The sequence below is a fragment of the Emys orbicularis genome, chromosome 24 (assembly GCF_028017835.1).
Source record: "Emys orbicularis isolate rEmyOrb1 chromosome 24, rEmyOrb1.hap1, whole genome shotgun sequence".
Lineage (NCBI taxonomy): Eukaryota > Metazoa > Chordata > Testudines > Emydidae > Emys > Emys orbicularis.
The window spans coordinates 8,132,387-8,152,758 of NC_088706.1; the positions used below are offsets into that span (position 1 = coordinate 8,132,387).

Sequence of the window (20,372 nt, forward strand, 5' to 3'; positions counted from 1 at the left end):
TGTCCTTAACCGCTGCAGGTGTGTCCATTTACTGTGAGTCTGGGTTCAACATGAGAGCCCCTGGACTCTTCATTCCCCAAGTTTAATATTAAGCTCCCAGGGTGAGCAGAAAAGACCACGCACACTTGCACTGCGCTTTGCGCGGAATGCAGCAGACAGAGCTGTTGCTGCTCTTTCTTCAAACACCTCTCTGTGCTGGGCTGACACAGCAATGTTTGAACAGAACATGTTGCTCAAATGCTAAAAAAACCCGATTCCTCCTGAAATTTCTGAGCCAAATCCCACATTTGTATTTGACCGCACAGAAGCCATGTTCTTGAAGGTGACTGCCCACCTCCTCTCTTGTAGAATTGTGCTAAGAGTCAGCTGGATTAACAGCTCTCAGGAGCACAGCAGGGAGCCCGGACATCTACACTGCAGTTTTATACCCCCCCAGCCCAAGTCAGCTGACACAGGCCAGCTCTGTTTTATTGCAAATTAAACATGCTACGAACAATCAAACTTAAGAGTAAGAGCTACTCCTTTGCCTTTGAACGTGGGACTTGGCTTCACTCCACTCGAGCAGGGGGCCACACTGCAAAACACCGATTGGATGGGTAGCAGATAAATTGTAACTCAAGCTACTGCACCCACACCATGGAATTAGTTGGACCACCAGCAGCAGTTGAATTTAGCCCATGCTAGGGTGACCAGATGGCAAGTGTGAAAAATCACAGGACAGGGGGTGGGGGGTAATAGGAGCCTAATATAAGAAAAAGACCCCAAAATCAGGACTGTCCCTATAAAATCAGGACATCTGGTCACCCTAACCCACACTGATGGGCCAGTTAGCTGGAGCTTAAGGTATCCTTAGGCCATCGTGTTACAGACCAAACTCTAGTTGCCGTTCACACTAACAGTGCGGTGAAGATAAGCCCAGGAAGAAGCTGGTAAGTACCTATGTGAGTGAGCTCAGTACACCCACCTACAGTTAGCAGTAGGAGTTGCATCAGTAGGGATGACGTAGGCAAGGCAGGTGAGGTAATATTGGACCAGCTCTTGGTAAGAGAGAGAGACAAGCTTTCAGAGCTCTTCTTCGGGTCTGGAAAAGATCTTCCATTCAAGGGGGAGTGGCCCATTAACACCACTGCAGTCATAGGACAAAAAGAGAGGGTGTGTGGGTTACAGATTATTGTAATCAATAAATCCAGTGTCTGTTGAGTGCATGATTTTTAGGGCTGGTCTACACTGGGGGGGGGGGGGAAATCGATCTAAGATATGCAACTTCAGCTACGTGAATAGCGTAGCTGAAGTCGAAGTATCTTAGATCGATTTACCTTGGGTCCTGACGGCGCAGGATCGATGGCCACGGCTCCCCCGTCGACTCCGCTACCGCCGCTCGCTCCGGTGGAGTTCTGGAGTCGACGAGGAGTGCGTTCGGGGATTGATATATTGCATCTTAACGAGATGCGATATAATCGATCCCCGGTAAATCGATCGCTACCCACCAATACAGCGGGTAGTCTGAATATACCCTTAGTGTCTAGCAGAGTAATGAATTTAAGCTCCCAGGCTTCTCTTTTGAAAGCATTGTGCAGGCTTCTAGATGGATGAGGACTGATAGGTCAGAGATTGCTTTGTGGAAATAAGTGTTCACCCATAGGTAAGGTTAGGATTCTGTCATGGCTATTTTTAGTAAAAGTCAGGGACAGGTCCTGGGCCATAAACAAAAATTCATGGAAGCCCATGACCTGTCCCTGACTTTTACTAGAAATACCCAGCAGGAGGATGGACAGAGCACTGCTTGCAGCTGCTCAATCCCCACCACTGCTGCTGCACTAACCCCAGCCACTGCTCTGGCAGGCCAGGGACCGCTGCTCCAGTGGACTCAGGGCTAGCTGCCGATCAGCTCTTTGGCATCCCCAGACTTGGCCTGTGGCTGACTGCTGATGCAGCCCTGCCCAAAAAGATGACAGAGGTCCCAAAAAGTCACCGAATCATATGCTTAATCATAGGTGATAGGGTGTTTTTGTCTTATTTTCCTAGGGGAGTTCATTCAAGAGCATAGCGATTGTCTGGTTTCACCCACCTAGTGTTATTGGGGCATTTGGCACACTGAATGAGGTATACCACCTATTGTGATGGGCATGCATAGGATCCATTGATCTTGAAAGGTTTGTTGATCATTGTAACAGTGGTGTTGGCTGCAGATTTTGCATCTATACTTCTGGCATGTCCTGTTCAGTGGGAAGCTTGCTTCTGATGAGTTTGACGAGTGGTGGGGGGGGAGTGTATATGTCTGAAGGCCAGATGTGGTGGGTTCAGAAAAGATTTTTCCAGAATGTTTAAAGGCCACTTCATCTTGAACAGTCCCTTGTGTGTGCTAACTACTTACACTAATCTATCTGTTCCAGCTTGCATTTTGCTGCCACAGTGGGAGTACATTTCCCAGCAGAGCTCTGTGTGGCTCAAGAGCTTATCATCAGAAGGTGATCCAAGATATTACCTTATTCACTTTGTCTTTAATATCCTGGGACCGACGTGGCAACTACACCCCATACACAAGGCAGACAGTTCTGTGCACTTATTACATCAGTTTCACAACCATCCCCCCCCCCCCCCCCCCAGCACACTTAAGGACTTGTCTACAAGCAAAGTTGCAGCAGTTTCCATTTTAAACCAGTGCCGCCTTTTGGACAGAAGAGTCCTAAACCCTGTAGGACAGGATTAAATAGCAATAAAGTGCTAGCAAACAATCCATGACTTGTATACAGCATTAAGGGAATGCACCTCTTGGCAACCATGGCAGAAACAAACCGTTCAGGTTGGACCACAGCGTGCTACCTTACTGGATTCCATGCAACCTCTGCCATACAGATTTCCTGCTAACCATGAATTAGTCCTAGGTTTGATTAGCTTCTCCCAGTGAGCCATTGAACTGTACTCAGACTTTCCTGACTGGGGAAAGTAGCACATAGAACAAGCTGGAGTAACATTCTTGTACTTGAAGTTGAAGATTAACATTTGTTGTAGTCATGGGACTACATATTTGTCTGATCTTCAAGTGCTTTCCTGATGGAGAGGCCTGGTTAGAGCTGAGGCCAGATAAAGATAATGCCCAAGCAGATGTGTAGTGCAATAATTTGCAGATTTCTCTACCACCAGTCTCTTTTTCTACAGCCCATTCCATATGCTTGGCAGTTATGACAGGGATATCTCTCCCCTAGAAATCAGAATGAGACTATTTGCTTTAAGACACCCCAGCAGCTATGGCTCACTAATGAAGGGGGGCTAGATTCAGTCACCGCACTAGAGCTTGAAGGTTTCCTCTCTGCTGGACTGTCTGGAATGAAGTGAAACTGAACAAGAATCCAGCTGAATACTCATCACCATATCAAATTTATTATTCCAGTGGCACTAATACATTTGTTGATGTTCATGAGGACAATCACACTGCACAAGATCTTCCTGCCTTTGAGTTTCTGCCCACCTAGAAGTCCCCTTACACATCCCCCTCCCCTAAAAAAAAAAAAAAAAAAAAAAAAAAAAAAAATGCAGCATACTAGAGGCCCTTAACTCAAGCAAACCCTCTTACTGCAATGTTTTGCTTGGGTTGCAAGCTGTTGGGCATTATGAATTTCCCTCTTTGAAGAGGCAGGCACCCTCTTACCCCACCCCACCCCTTTTGCCCAATCCCTGCAGAGAGGAAAGCATCTTTCCTGTGTGTCAAATAAATATGGAACTGGGCAACTTGAGTTGCATCAAGTGGAAATGTTTTTAAGTTACAATGGCACCAAGTGGGGCCCCAATGAGTCATGTGCAACACAGAAACCTATAAGGCTGAATATCAATGTGTTTTTTTCTGAAAGTCTCAAATTGCTATGAAACTGATTAAGTATAATGCAAAGAGATGGTCACTGCAGTCTACAGTTGCCTGCTGCATTTGATGTTATGCTAGTTAGTTTATTCAGAGTCCAACGACAGTGATTTTAAAGTGGTGTTGGGGGGTAGTTTTTACAATTTGTCCAAGAAGTTGTCTAGTGCCGGGATGCCTTCCTTCAGCCCTTTGCGTTTGCGGGTCTCAGCAACGACCTGGCAAGGACGGCTAGTGTTGTCAAAGGGGTCCCCAGGCAGGATCTGCCAGTGGTCGAACACACACTGGGGAAAGGCCTGGCCACCTGTGTTGGATCTCAAGTCAGCTGTAAAACCTATGGAGGAAAAAAAGTCCAGTGGGATAAGAGCGTAGAGAGAAGTGCATGTTTGATTATGAGGTTCTGAGATAGGAACCCAGTCACCAAGAGCAAACCAAGTATTTTCCAAGAGAAATTAGAGTGCATGGTATTTAAGCCCCAAGAAACCACTATTGTGTTCCAGTCACTTGAGGGAGGAGAGAGAGTTCAGGCTCAAATGAAGAGGAGGTTAAGGGAAGAATGTAACTACTAGGTCTATGCACCATGACACCATGACCCCATGAAGGAAGTAGTCAGCCGGGAGGACCCATCACTAACATTCTAGAGGTCAGTACATGCTATGTGGAGCTCTAGCAGAAGTTCCTAAGCTTGTAGAAGGAATCAGATGACCAAGAACAACGTGAAGGTCACTTACCAAAAGACTCGTTGACAGGCAGGTAGGCCTTAACAACAAACATGGGAGTGCCTGCCACCTGGGATTCCTCGAAGACATGGCCACGCTTCCTGTTCAGGACACCATAGATCCCACCAACTACTTGTTCTGGACACTGGTACACAGAAAGTTTGTATTACAGGCATTGCTTTCATCTTAAGCTTAAAATGTCAGTCCTTTAATTGTAGGTTAGATCTGAAGCTAAGCAAAGTGCAAGTACCTGGATCTCTACAAGGTAGATGGGCTCCATAAGTCTTGGCTGAGCAGTGAGCACACAGGCATACAGGCACCTCCTGGCAGTAGGGATGATCTGCCCACCACCACGGTGAATGGCATCAGCGTGCAGGGTCACGTCGTGCACATCAAAGCGGACTCCGCGCATGTTCTCCTCACACAGAGCTCCCTGGAAGAGAACAAAGCCCAGATATCAGTGGCCAGCTGAGAGATTCTCCAGGCCCCTCACTAGGTACCACTGTTGGGGACAGGTCACAAATGCAGGACAGTGCCAGCCACGTCCTGTAGAGCTTTGCAAACAGTTCTCTAGCAGGGGCATGCTAGGTGACAAATCTATTAACAGCAATGAGCTAGAAACAAATGCCACTCCTGGCTCAGAGTCAGTGTCTCATACAGGCCAAATGTTTACTTATGGAACGTTCTATATATCCAGATGCCAAAGCAAGGTACTGCCAGGAGTAACTGTGGGCCTGGCCTATCAGAATCTTTGTTAAATGGAGAGTCCCCCCTATTTTATGGGATGAAATTAAAGGCAATTTTAGCAGCTGTATCAAGATAGGCTAGTTGCCCATGGGAGGACTGCAGTATGTTGCACTGCCATACTAGTGATCCACCTAAGACCTTGGGGGCGGGGGAGGGAGGGAGGAGAGAGGAGAAGAAGAGGCAGGAAGGCAACAAATGCCTGGTTTTGATCAATAGCAGTTTACTGCACCTACCTCCTTAGTAGCCCACTGGAAGCCAGCCACAACACTGTCCTTGATTTCATTCAGGTACTGCACTCCCTTGGTGATGTCAGTCAGGATGTTGGGGCCAGTGCCATCTGGACCAAAGCACCAGATTTTACGGGCTTCAGTAACATCCCACTCGTACTTCTCAGCTAGGTAGCGTGCACGCTGCTTCAGCTCCTGACGGGAAGAGACGTCGCCTTTGTCGATATCCTCAGCCAATCCATCTGGGAAAGGTCGGGCCTTCATGTACAGCCTGTTGTGCTTGTTGGGGGACTTGGAAAGGCACAGCACGTCGGATTCCTCACTGACCGTCTCACGGTAAGACACGACAGGGTCAGATTTCTGCAGACAACCAGTCACCAGTTAGTTCCAGAGGATTTGGAAAGAGTAAAGCAATACAGTCACTTAACTGAGCTGTGAAGTCTACTCTACACCCACAAGCCATACGAAAGGCCTCTGAAGTGCAACACTGTATCCAGCACAGAAAGTTTAGCAGGACATCCAAATCAGCATTATTAATATGCCAGAAACACAAGACAACTGTTACTACTCTGAAGTGTTCACTGCACTAGACGTCAGCTACCCTTTTTGTAGCAAACTCACTCATTTTAGGCATCTGTCCCCATTTTATAGATTAGTATATACACACACACACACACCCCCCAATGAAAGCAGAATTAGGAGTCAGTGACTCAGCTGGGTTAGAAACACCTGACTCTCAGCCCTATGGTCAGTCCACTAGCCACAGCGCCTCCGTAGTGGAGACAGTGTATTCCACACCCCACTGCAGCCTCATGGATTTGCTACCTACAGAGCTACTGCGCTTCCCATCATGAAAACAGCTTCAGCAGTTGTATTGGTTCCCAGTAATCCAGGAGTTCACAGACTGACTAGATCTGCAGCCATTTCAGCCACTCAGCCTTCAGTTGAGTTCTTCTGGGCTTAGACCAAGAGGGAAGATGTGGCAGATTTACCTTAATTGGAATGCATGCATGGTCCTCTTCCAGATCCTTCAGGCAGATCTCCAAATGCAGCTCTCCTGCACCAGCAATGATGTGTTCTCCAGACTCTTCGATGATGCACTGAAACAAAGCGACCAGTCATGCAATGGGGTGGGGGAGGAGACTCTTTACTAGGACTCTATTAAAGCACCTGTGTGTACTGGTCTATATTGTTAAAAGTCACTTGAGAGGTTGGATCTTTACACACATCAACTGATTTACAGCTTGCATTGGGGGGGTGGGGGAAATTTGTGGTGGCCCAGCAAGGTTAGTAAGTCTTTTCACTGAAGATATTTGCCAGGGCAGTAGTTTTCTGCCTCTGAACAGGAGAAGCAGAGATGCGGTGGTTCCAAGGGCTTTGAAGTCCCTTCCTCTTCTGACTGGAAGAGGAATGGCCATGACAACCATTGCAATGGTTAAGTTACAGGAGACCCTCAAGGTGTTTCTACATTCTGTTAAGGACTTAGATGGAAGTTGTATGTAGCATCAGGTGGCAAAAAATATAGTTATGCACACCACATGCTTTGTTCCAGCAGTCTTTCATCAGCCCTTCAATGCAGAATGTCCCCTCAATATGTATACAGCAGATAGTGACGTGTTAACTAAATCATGTTGTCGAGGATCTTGACTAAGCTCCAGAATAGCAACCTGGAGTAGACTGAAGATTACCAGTGATCTTGCCAATGGTCCCCATGTGGTGGAGCATTCAGGGAGATAATTTCACTCCAGCCAGAGATCCAGTTGATCCCAACCCAGGGGTAGTCAATAGGCAGACCATGGGCCAAATCCAACTGATGGACACTTGAATGTACTGCAAATGTGTTATTTTTGTATTTTCTCTAGAGCAGGGGTGGGCAAACTACAGCCCACAGGCCAGATCCAGCCCTTGAGCTCCCACTGGGGAGCGGGGTCTGGGGTTTTCCCTGCTCTGGCGCTCCGGCCAGAGAGCAGGGTCAGGGGCCGATCCACACGGCTCCCAGAAGCAGCGGCATGACCCCCCCCCCCCTCCAGCTCCTACATATGGGGCAGCCAGGGGGCTCCGCTCTGCATGCTGCCCCTGCAGCTCCCATTGGCTTCTGCACCCCAAATGCCTTATCCCCAGCCTGCACCCCCAACCAGAGCCCTCACCCCCTCCTGCACTCCAACCCGTTTTGTGAGCATTCATGGCCTGCCATATAATTTCCATTTCCAGATGTGGGCCTCAGGCCAAAAAGTTTGCCCACCCCTGCTCTAGAGTCTGGGCCGCGACCAAAATAAATACATCGATTATCCCTGGCCCATGCTTCCATGGCATGCTACAGGTTTCATCCAAGTGAAGGCCTTCACGTGGATGAGTTTTGGAAGCTCTCTGCCAGTATTCCCTCAATCTCTTCTACTCAAATATTGTGGCTTGGGAAGATGAGAAAACATGGTTCCTCTATGGTACTGGGCTGCGTCATTACATGTGTAATTATGGACAATACTCCAAACAGATCTCCAAGCAACTACTATTGAAGAGAGTTTCCTCAGAGGACCCTTACCTGCACCATCGGGTCAGACTTGGCCAAACGCTTCAGTCCTTCTACTAGCTTGGGCAGGTCAGCTGGGTTCTTTGCTTCAACGGCCACACGCACCACAGGGCTGACGCTGAACTTCATCACTCTCATGTTGTGAGCATGCTCAAAGGTGGTGATTGTTCCGGTCTTGACCAGGTACTGGTCAACACCAACCAGCCCAACGATGTTACCACAAGGCACGTCCTCAATGGGTTCAACGTAGCGGCCCATCATAAGAATGGTCCTGGGTTAAGAAAAACTTGAGTCAATCTGGATGGTTCCTTAGAAAGGATCCCAGCCTAGAAGTGACAGGTTTGCATAGGAAAGCTAAATGCCTTGTCTCTTGACTGAGTAGACCAGTGAGGGGCACAAAAAGGCCACTGAAGACACAAAGAAACATCAGGAAGCTACTAAACTGTCACACCAAGTGCTGGGAATGTAGATATAAATATGGAACCTGCATCGAAGGAAAAAATATAAGGCATTAAATCTAATCTCAACATGGGATCAATCCCTGCCTTTACTGACCTTTGGATTGGTTTCAGGTACAGATCTTCCTTCTTGCCAGGAGTGTAATTTGGTCCCATGATTCTGACTTTCAAGCCAGTAGAGACGAGACCAGAGAAGACACGTCCAAAAGCATAGAAACGACCTTTGTCTGAGGTTGGCACCATTTTAGAGATGTACATCATCAGGGGCCCTTTGGGGTCACAGTTCTTAATACCTGGGAAAGAAGAAGCGATCAGTGCTGACCTGTGGTCCTTCCTTCCACCACTAGTGCTCTCTGCTTTGGAGCAAGGTAATCACTCAGATGGAATGCAGCAGTTGTGACACTGGCCTGCTGGCTACCAGCCAGGTAGTTGGCTAGCCCAACTGGCAAGGAAAAGCCATATGCCAGGAGATCATTGTAATTAACATAGACTGAGCCTTTAGTATACACTCTGGCTACTATCCAGGTACTTGGCTAGCCCAGCTATCCACAGGAAAGCTGCTCACTAATAAGCTTGTCTGATCCACACTACAAAGGTTGCAGGTGCAGGAATTACAACTTCAGCCCAGCTGTATACTTGTTGAAAAGCAAACAAGCAGCTCTGGGCATTTTAGAGCCTTAATGCAGTTATGCTCCTGCACACTACAACTACAAGTGCTTCATACCCATGGCAGCCTCGTCGTCAGGGGGGCCCTCGTACAGCAGCTCACAGCGGTATTTCTGAGCTGTGACAGGGGAAGGCAGGTGGATGGTGATCATCTGCAGCAGAGCTTCTCCGGCAGGCAGCCAGCGCCTCATCACAGCCTGAAAAAGCAGATTGGAGGCATGAGGCTCAGGCAAACCCATCTTTGCTCATACTACTGCCAGGCCCCCCCCCTTAAATTTCTCATCCAAGTTATGCAGACTTAGGTTATCTACCAACAGTGTTGAAAGACTAGCTTAGCATCCCACTGCTAGTCTCGTCCCAAGGCAATGCCTGTCAGTTCTTACCTTCAGTAGGGGTTTGCCCTCCTTGTCTTTATCCTCACTGTCAAGTTTGATGTCTAGTTTCTCGATCAGTTTAGCAGTCTCCTCTTTCTTGAAGTTCATGATTGCATCAAAGACCTAGCGCAAGAGTTCCAAGTTATGGGAGAAAGCATCAAGCAACCCAGTTCACAGAGAAAGCAGCTCATGCTCATTCTCCAGCGAGAGCCAGTAAATGGCAGTTTAACTGCCTTATTAACAGCAACCCTTGTATCTGCCAATTAGTAGGTCAGCTGATCAGATACATGGTTTATAAACAGCTTCTTGTCTAGAGAGCAGTAACTCTCCCAGCCCTTACTGCATGGCTCAGCTGTGTTTGTGTCAGATATTTAAATTTCTTCAAACAGTCAAGTCAGGTCAAAGTGAAGAAATTTTTCCATCATCATGCACACAAAGGAGGCACAGACCACTGCCAGTTAAGAGGAGATGTAGTACCACGGTAGTTACCTTGAAGATGGGGTCTAGGATCAGCTGGCAGAAAGTCCTGGGCAGTTTCTTTCCATCAGGGTTGGTAGCAGATTTGCTGAACTTGCCAGAAGCAGGATCAAAATATCTAGAAAAATCAAAATCAGAGGGGATTGGTTTTTCCATCTTGTTTAATTAGCACTGCTTATCCTGCTGGCCTTTCAAGATGGGAGGGAAGGGTTATCAAGTCAAAGACCTGTTTTGAGAGGAGTTCACCTCTACCTTCCTGAGACCTGATGCACTTTCAGTCACTTGCGTCAAACACAAAACTGAGACAGATCTGCCTGTACGGTGTATTCCCGATCCCATCCCCTAATATTTGTCTGATTGGATCTAGATTGCAAGTCCTTCATGGGAGGGACTTTAAAGCAGTCAGCACAATAAGCCATCCACCCTAATTAGAATTCCTTCCTTTGGGTGCTACCATACTGTTGCTTCCTTACTCCCAGCCCAGGAGAGTTCAAGTATTCCCCCGTTCTGGAGATCTACACAGCTGTGTTATACAGGTATTCCCCACCACTGCCTGGTCTGAGTTTACAGACCACCTCTGTGCTCTGCCATCTCTAGTTATGGGATCACTGCTCCAGCTAGCTGTTTCAAGGTATAGCTCAGGTAATCCTAGATAGGGCAAGCCCAAGCTCAGAAATCAGCAGCACTAGTAGAACCATGAGCTCAGATCACTTACCTGTCTCCCCACAGCTTCTTCATCATGTCCTCTACCTTCTTGGCACGCTCAGCAGCACTCAGTTGCCCATCACCCTTTGCAGCAAACTTCGCAACATACATCTCAGCAAACTGTTTCAGGGTGAAAGCCCAGCCGTGCAGGCCAGAACCAAAGCCAACTGTACCTAGCACAGGGTCAATCTGAAAGAGGTCAGAAGAGTAGTGTTGAGGTGAACTTTGTATTGACCCCCCCCCCCCCCCCCGCCCCCAAAACTGTGGCAGCTCCACTGATAAGCAAACCCTGCCTTCCATAGTGCTGTGAGCTAATCACCTCCTCTGAAGGGTTAGTTTAGCTGCACATAGGAAAGATTATTCAGCAGGGGAGGTTGCTATTGACTAGAAGACATTTGAGGTCCTGCAGCTCTGCCTCAAAAAACACACACTAAAACAAGTTCTAGGAGCCCAACTTGGTTCATGCCTCAATTTCAGCTTTAGTAGTGAGAATCAGATAGCAAAACACAGGTGGTTAACTGAATGTCTTCAGGCCTTCACCAGCTACCTGCACGGATTAGTGATCCAGAGATGTTGTCTGACTATGCTGAGTGATTTGATTAGGGTACCCTTCCCTTCCCAGTGGATGAATAGCAGGCATCCTAGCTCCTAGCATCCTAGCTCCGCTACACACTTTCAAGTGTGGTTTCATTAAACATAAGGAAGGTGAAGTGCTTTGGGTGCAAGAGCTAGACTTGGCCAAACAAAAGCTACTGGCTATTAACTGGTTGAAATGCCTCATGACTGGCTGCTGAGTAGAATACTCGAGACCCAGATTGGAAAGAGATCTTGGCAAACTGATGGAAATTTTGATACGACTGTGTGCTAGTCCACTCAAAGGCAATGCAATTCCTATAATTGTCTATGAATCCATGGTATCACCCTCCAAGGCACAGCTGAGGAGCATGAGTGCCTAGAACGTTCTACTTGAAAGTGGAGGCCGCCTATACCAGCATAAGGAGAAGCGTGAGATACAAGACCTGATCAAGTGGAAGAGGGTAGCCGATGAGGGTCTCAGTTTGATCAGGAATTTGAGGGATGGTTTGACACTAAGTAGGTCAGATAGCAGTACCATTAAACCTGTAATTCAGTGCATCCAAACTGAAGCATGACTATAAGTCAATTGTATTTCAAGCCAACTACCCATACTGTGTTATAGTAAACATTCTTCTGGATCAACAATGTAACCTCCAGAGGAATACAAGAAACTGCTCCTTGCTTCAAAGAGGAAGGATGTCTTTCAAAACACCTGAAGGCAAGCTCTGGACAGTTGTTCACTTGGAATACAGCCCCTTGATTCCTCTCCTTACCATGATGTTTCCCATGGGGCCACCCTCTCCTTCCCCATAGGTAGAAATGATGACATTGACATTCTCCACAATACGCTGGAAGGTCTGGTACAGCTCTTCTGGCTCCAACTGCAGCTCCAGCAGTGCTCTGTCCATCTTGTTCATCATCAGGACAGGCTTGATCCTCTCAGCAATGGCCTGTCGCAGCACAGTTTCTGTCTGTACACACACACCTGGAGGAGGCAGAAGCTTGGTGATTACTGCTGCAGGACTAGCATGCCATGTCTATATAACATGCATTTAAATGTGCTACCAGTTCTCACCAGAGACACAGTCTACGACGACCAGGGCACCATCAGTGACACGGAGAGCAGCTGTGACTTCAGAAGAGAAGTCTACGTGTCCAGGAGAGTCAATCAAGTTGATCAGGAAACCAGAACCATCCTTGCTCTGCTTGATGAAGGCCAAGTCATTTTCAGACAGCTCGTAGAAGAGAGAGATAGCTCTGAAAAATAAAGATACACAAAAGAAGTGCTACATGATAATACTCATCTTTAATGCATTCTATTTTTGCCAATGCATTTATAACACATTTAGCTCGGGTAGCTCTTAGGCATACTCCTGATAAAAGTTGTTGTTAGAGACCATTAAGTTGCTGACTAAAGAAATGCATTAAACAAACCAGCTCCAGGGATACCAGTTAACGTAAGTAGATACTAACAGGGAACATTTTAACTTATGATTGCATGAAAGTTTTCATTTACTGTTTTGACTACCAAGATAGAGATAGTAATTGATGCACCATGTACAAGCCAGTATTTAGTACTCCTACCGCAGTGGGGTTCTCAAACTTTTGTACTGGTGACTCCTTTCACATAGCAAGCCTTGGAGTGTGACCCCCCCCTTATAAATTAGGAACACTTTTTTATAGATTTATTTAACACTATTATAAATGCTGCAGGCAAAGCAGGGCTTGGGGGAGAGGCTGAGAGCTAACGTCCCCCTCATGTAATAACCTCACGACCCCCTGAGGGGTCCCGACCCCCAGTTTGAGAACCCCTGTCCTACTACATTTAGGCAACACTCACAATGCCCTAGGTTGCAGGGAAGTAAGCCTCTGGTGACAACCAAAGCACTTTATTAAGTAGTTTCTTCTTCCCCCAGCTTAGTATCAGAAACAGAACTAGAACCCAGGAGTTCCTGGGTCCCAGTCCTGTGATCAGACCATGACTCAAGGAAGAGAAGCAACTGAACACCAGAATGCTTGAAGGGAAACGACTTACGTTGACTTGATAGTGATGCACCTTTCCTGCTCATCTTTTCTCGTGTCAGTGAAACGAGTTTCACCAGCACGGGCAGAAGCAATGATACCAGCTTTGCATACCAGGGAGTCAGTCAAAGTGGATTTGCCATGGTCCACATGGGCAATCACAGACATGTTTCGGATATTGGCCTTTTTGTCCATAATGGCCCGAATCTGGTCTACTGTGAAGTTCACCTTGAAGAGAAGGTTATATGATCAGGGGAGAGTTCTTCCAGGAATCCAAACATAGCAGTGCCAAGCTTAGTCACGCTTTAACCGATTGCTCGGCAGACATTACAGGGCAACTCAGAGAAAGCAGAGTTTTCCAGTGCATTGCCATCTAGCTGAATGCCCCAACCAGTGGCTTTTACAATTGCCTTGGGGCAACAATGCCACAGCCTCATAGGCTCTTACAGTCAATAAGTTCCCCTGTAACCCAGTCTTAAGATCACCGTCACTCACAATTCACACCTGTACTCCTACCCATACCCCACACAGCTATCCTGATAGCTCACAAAATAAGCCCACTCAGAGCATTTGCCGCATCAGCTCACTCTTTCACAACCCAAGCATCCAAGCTAGGCTTTTACTCCAGACTGCAGAGTTACATAAGATCGCTACTACCTCATTGCAGGAAATCTTCGCCCTCCCCCCGGCCTGCAGTACCTCCTTTTGACCAGAGAGGAGAGACCAGAAACCTCATCCTGGCACTTGCCTTCCCCCACCCCGCCACATCACTCCCAGCCGCACCACAGCTTCAGGGCTCCACCAAACAAACCCCTTGACAGGAGAATGGGGCTGGGGAGCCTGCCCGCCTGTCTCTTTGGGGAGGAGGCCGATCAGCATCATGGAGCAACCTACACAGCCACTGGGCGTACAAGGGCACGCTCACGCCTACCACCGGCGCTCTGCAAGGAGGCTGGGTAGAGCCAGCAGGCCCCAGAGCCTCCTACCCCCTCCCCAATGGCGCATCCACACCTTGCAGAAGAGAGGGATGGTCTGTGTCCACTTGGCCAGGGCACAGATCACCCCCCACACCCCCAAGGGGGAGGCTAGCAGACCCCGCTGAGCAACCGCCCCACTGCGAGAGGGGCGCACAACTCCCCTGGGGACGGGGAGTCCTTTAACAGGGGCAGCACAGCCCGCTCCATCGGGCCAGATCTACCCTAGAGAAGGGGCACTCCGGGCACCCCCCATTCCCCACTAGGGAGCACTGCCCTGGTTGGCACAAGCCACACCCAGGAAAGGGACGGACACCCTCCTCCCCCTACCCGGCTCCGGGCCCCGCAGTTCCCAGGTATGGGGGGGGGGGTTTACGGGTCTAGCCCCCCCACCCCCCCGCACAGGCCGCCGCCGCCCCACCCCCACTTCCCAGGCCGCCCCGTCGATCGATACCGGCCAGGGGGCGGCCATAACCAGCGTCCCGCCTGCGTCCGGGCCCCCCGCGTCCCCCCAGCCGCCCTCGCGGCGCGGATGGCTCACCATGGTTGCGGATGGCGGCGGATTCTCCGGGAGCGGAGGAAAGGAGGGGACCGGTAATGGCGGCGGCTGCGGCCCTGTCTCGCTGGCGGGGACAGAGCGGGCGGAAGAGAAAGCTGACGTCAACGACTAGCCCTCTTATAGGCCGGAGCCGGCGTAGAGGCGGGGACAGCGGGATGCTCTAGGCGCATGCGCCAGAGCCTCTCTATTTCCCCCATGCCCTTAAGGGATCTCTATGGTCCGAAGGGCCTTTAACTAAGAAGGGACATGCTGCAACCACGTGGCTGTACATAGGAGGAGCCCCAGTCGCCAGTCCACTCAAGTCTCCCACAGGGCAAAGGCCCTGGGGCTGTTATAAACGCTACACAGGCGGAGACTTGGGCTGTTTAATCTTTAACATGTTCTATCATTCCATTTATGATTCAAAGCAATACAACAGGGAATAACCAGCTCTCCACTTTTAAAATTAAAGTAAACGAAGAATAAAACGTGGGTAAGACTGATGACGGATGGTATTAGATATTGCGGGTTTGATGCATATACATAAGTAACGCATTTCATATTTGCAAGCTCTTTGGGGAACTGGGAGTCCCTTAATAGTTGTCCCTAACGTGCCCTACTCTGTGGGCGAAATCAACTTCATTTTTAGTGCAGGGTGGTATGGGGAGTTCTGATCTGCGTCACACTCACAACCTAGGGCTAAGGTGCAGGACTGGACCACAGATCCTCTGCAGCTGTTCCTCTAGTTATGGGTCACAGATATATGATCCCACAAAGGGCCCTGCCTGGTGGTCTATTGAAATCAGTGGGATTCCAGCAAGGCATGAGGATGTGTCCACTCAAATCCCTTTTCAGGACTGGGGCCACATTTTATAGGATACATGTAAAATATGCTAGTAAAACCACTACATACTGAATGAAAGTGCATTCTGCTTAAAACATTTATCAAGAATACAAGCAAGTCCTGGATGTTGGTTCTGTTTGACACAACGTGATTAAATGGAATTAAGCAAATGAATATAATCCTCTAAGCAAAAAAATTAATTACTGATGATGTTATCGCTATATGACTCACTTCACCAGGATGATTAGATAGGACTGTAGTAGTTTGGCTTCTTATACATCAGTTAATTTTTGTTCAGACTCTTGTATAATAAATTATAACCAAGGGTCAGATACAGCTCTCGTTAAAGTCAATGGGAATTTTGCCATTTATTAAAACTGGAAGGAGAATTGGGTTCTAAGGGAATTCCCAGTATACTTTGGTGAAAACAAGTTATGACTAGGGCTTGTCTACACTGGCAATTAACAGCGCTGCAACTTTCTCGCTCAGGGGTGAAAAAACACGCCCCTTGAGCGCAGCAAGTTGCAGCGCAGTAAAGTGCCAGTGTAAACAGTGCACCGCTGGTAGCTACGCCCCTCGTGGAGCTGGTTTTTTTAGAGCGACCACACAAGGCACGTTGAAGCGTGAAACGTTAAAGTTGTAGAGCTGTCAATGTATCTTGATTCCTACAAAGTACATAACTAAAATGTATACGTTAAATAAAATAACATAATAAGGAATAAGCAGATTAAAATATCTGCTTTTGCATTCTTTGGGCAGTTCACTTCCTTTCATGAAAGGTGTAGGTAATAATACCTCCCTTTCCCTAAAGGAAACTGAGATTCTCTGCTCAGTTTCATCAATTTTGCAGCGGTACCATTGACTTGAGTTACCCCAGCATAAAGCAGATGAGAATCAGGACCTCTGAATTAATTTGCAAATTGAGTGCAGCCTGAGATGATTCATAACAGCTCCAGACTATAGCCTGTATACATTATTTCTTGCTTTGGCCCTGATCCTGCAATGAGCTCTGCATGGGCGGACTCCATGTGGAGCCCTGATTAAGTAACAGGTTTGCACCTGTGCTTTGCTCATTGGAGGCTCTCTAGTCTTGTTCTTAAAAGCAAGATGCAAATAAGGGTGTTTTTTAAAAAGCGCCACCGTTTCTTGAAGCACTAACCTTTAGCTCACTGTGTTAACGTTTGATCAGCTGGAAACCGAGACCTGATCTTGCAATTCCCGAGGCAAGCAAGTAATCCTGCGTGAGCTGTCCCATTGAAGCCTAAGAAACGGCTGCGTGAGTGAAGGTTTTCCGGATTGGGCCCCAGCTTGGTCCAGTCCTTCGCAGTAAATCAAAGGAAAAGCCTTTGATTTATCACCCTAAATATACATCTAAAGAGTTCGTGAAAATATAGCACTACCGATTGCTGGGGGTTGCTTTTAATTTGCAGGCTGAATCTTAGAACCCTTATTCTCCTTGAAACTATTGCCCCCTACAGTGCTGCTGCTCTCAGATGCTTCCAATTCAACAGAAGCTGGAATAATTCAGCACCTTGTGTTCCTTTCTGATATTAACCTCCCCGGATTTTTTTGGCCTCTATATTTTGTTTTTTGTATGTTTACTGCTGCATTAGCTCCATTATTTCTGTGCTTATAACCAAAATACCAAGGTGGTGGGAGGGGGGCAGGTGGGGAAGCCTCAGAGGCCTGCATTAAATATTGAAGGAGGGGGCGGGGAAGGGAAATTGAAAACCTCTGCAGGGAGCCTGTGCTGCGCATGTACTGCCCGCAAGAGGAGGGGGCAGCAGCTACACCTACAGGAAGGGAGGTTCTACTGCAAGCCAAGAGCTCCCAGAGGTGCTGCTTTAGCTGGCTCATGTGTTTGCTGGCATGCCAAGAGGGGAGAGCAGGGCTGCTCTGCAGCGCTGTATAAATCATGTGCTAAAGAGAATTATTTTTAGAGCCTCCACTGAAACCTGGCAATTGGGGGCCTCTGTATATGGCTCTGTCGTGCGCTTCGATTCTCGCAGGCATCACCTGTGCGAAGATCTTCATAGGGGGGAGATTTCGGCCTGCGCCTGGCAGCGAGGGAGGCTTTTAAAATGTCTCCTTGAAACGCACGCTGCAGAACTCCTCCCGCTTTGGCAGAATGGTCAGCTCATTGCAGGTGGAGGAATGGGTGGCCCATATCTGTCTAGTTAGGCGCTTTCAGCGGGCTCATCGCTAGGGTGTCTAAGCACCGATAAAATGAAACATAGCATCTAATGATCTCCATATCACCATGGTTTTACCCAGCTCCCTTAAGTGATCTGGCTTTTTCTCCAGAAGAGCCAGTGCTGGCCTATCTATTCCTTACTAGCATGGATGAGAGGACTGTGCAAACAAATGCATCTTGCACTGGGCCCTGAAGGATGCAAGCTCATCCTGCTTCGTGGCAGGGTGGGGTCCTGGCTCTGTTCCCTTCACAGACTGAGACTAACTGCAGAAACCTTAAAAAGGCAGGCTCCCCTTAAAGCACATTCACCTCTGGAAGAGGGACAGGTGGCAGGAGCTGCAGAGGGGAAGGCTCTCACAACAACGGTGAAATGCCATGAAGGCACAGAGAGAAGGTTGTTGCTAGATGAAAGGAGGAGCTGAGAGAGGGGTAGAGCGAGGCCAACCCAGTGAAGTCGGCTGGATCAAATCAGGATCCCAAAGTGCACAGGGGAGTGGAGTGCTTTGAGGGTGGGGCAGTATAGTCTGGCACTGAGCTGAGCCCACCTGCTTGCCTCAGGCTGGATGGTAATTTTTTTGCAAGCCCAGTTGTAGCAGGGGATGGTCTGGGGATTCGCACCCTCCAGGTGAGAAATTCACTCCTCATCCAGAACCTTTCAGAAGTTGCACCTTGCTCAGTATTTAACCATTCTGCAATTAGCTTACTCTGGATGGTTTGTTTCCTGTTGAAAGTGCATCTAAAAATCAAAGTATGACTCAGAAAATACACCCTTATGACCCCTAAGGCCTGGTCTATACTTAAAAGTTAGGTACTCAGGGATGTGAAAAATTAAAACAACCTAACCCCAAGTGTAGACATGGCTAGGCTGATAGTAGCGTCATCTACACTAGGGCATGTAGACATGACCTAAATATCAGCTATCTATCCTGCTCCACCTCATGCTTTACTCTGCCCCATGAGCAGCTTCCTTCACAGGATCTCAGAGTGCTTCAAACACATCTTCAGATTCTTCTCTCACACAGATATAAGTCAGAAGTAACTTCATTGAAGGCAGCGGAGTTACAGCCGTGTCGACCTGGTGTGAGAGGAAAAACAGTCATGTTGATTGTGCAGTAGGGAAGTCGCCTTGTCCCAATTTCACAGATGGGGAAACTGAGGCAGAGAGCAATTAAGTAACTTGCCCAAGGTCACATGGTGAGTTAGTGGCAGGATAGAATCCAGGCGGCCCGACTCTCGCTTTCTCCTTCTTTAGAGGATAGATATATTCCCTCTCCTTTATTTATTTTCTATCAGGATAAACAGCATTATGGGATAAGAACTGTATTCCTCTTTTTCGCAGACTTCAATAAACTGCCATAATAAAAGTTGGAGCACAACAAAGTCACTTTGTTTCACAACTGCCTTGCCAGTCAGCAGTCTCCTGCTTAATTCCTCACACCTCCTCCCCCAGCTTACTTAAGAACGATCACAGACAGCGGTTGGCAGCGCATATGGGCGAGAAAGGGCCAAATTCACTCCTAGTGGAACTCCGGTGGCTTCCGTGGCATTATGCCATGGATTGCTTTGCCCCATTGAGTCTGTCTGGGGGTGTGCTTTCTCCCTGTGACATGAGGCGCTATCAGCTGGTGCAGTTGCTACGGTAACTGTTTGCATTTTTAGCACAAACCCTGGATTTTGCCAGAATTTAAGTTGGCCACCATTGGCCTGATTAACACACTGGCCTGTCAGGGAAATTGTCTAATTGTCTTCAGTGAATATTTGTAGCTGTTGTCAATGTGCGAAAGTCTCTTGGAAATTTCTTTCTTCCCCAGCAGCACTGATTACATGCACTCCCTTTGCATGTTGGGGAGCTTATTCTCCTGTGTCTACACTGCAGCTGGGAGGTGTAATTCCCAGGTAGTGCAGGCCTGGTCTACGCTAAAAAGTTAGTTTGACCCAGCTACGTTGCTCAGAGGCATGAAAAATCGACACTCCTGATTAAGCTGACATCTCCCGCCCCACGAAGACAGCCCAAGGTCGAGGGAAGAATTCCTACGTTGATGGGAGAGCAGCACTAGCCGTCTGATCCTAGGTGCACACGCAGGCCGCTAGTTTTGAAGTCAATGGCAATGTTGTTTGCATGAGGACTGAAGAATTGGGCTTTTATAGGCAAATCCCACCCCCGTGGCCCCTCTCCCTGAAAGTGCATTCCCACCATGCACGGAGCCAGGCTGCCTGGAACCTGTACATAAGGTATATAACCCCTGCGTGCCACAGAGCTCAGTTCCACAGGGTCTCCTTATGCAGCGCTTCTGGATAGACCTGCCCTGAGTCCAGAAGCTATTAGCATTAAATGCAATCTACTAGATTTAGACCCCAAATTTACAGCTGGAACAAAAGTGGCAGAGCGCAGAAGCCCTAAAGGGAACAGAAATATTTCCAGGGTGTTTGCAAGCCAGACTTTGCAGCCTGATGCTAATGCATAAGAGGCG

The 20,372-nt window shown here is 48.1% G+C and overlaps 1 protein-coding gene across 1 annotated transcript; it reads right to left on the minus strand.

Moving 5' to 3' along the window:
• Positions 1–3,351: 3,351 nt before the first annotated feature.
• Positions 3,352–14,974, minus strand: EEF2 (eukaryotic translation elongation factor 2). Its single transcript, XM_065422213.1, has 15 exons — positions 14,867–14,974; positions 13,365–13,579; positions 12,405–12,586; positions 12,103–12,314; positions 10,764–10,942; positions 10,061–10,166; positions 9,581–9,694; positions 9,256–9,394; positions 8,629–8,824; positions 8,086–8,344; positions 6,539–6,646; positions 5,553–5,906; positions 4,823–5,005; positions 4,585–4,717; positions 3,352–4,187 (listed from the first exon to the last, which is right to left on the minus strand). Exons 1-15 carry the CDS (start codon positions 14,867–14,869, stop codon positions 3,994–3,996), a joined length of 2,577 nt encoding a protein of 858 aa, XP_065278285.1. The 5' UTR covers positions 14,870–14,974; the 3' UTR covers positions 3,352–3,993.
• Between the last annotated feature and the right edge of the window lie 5,398 nt (positions 14,975–20,372).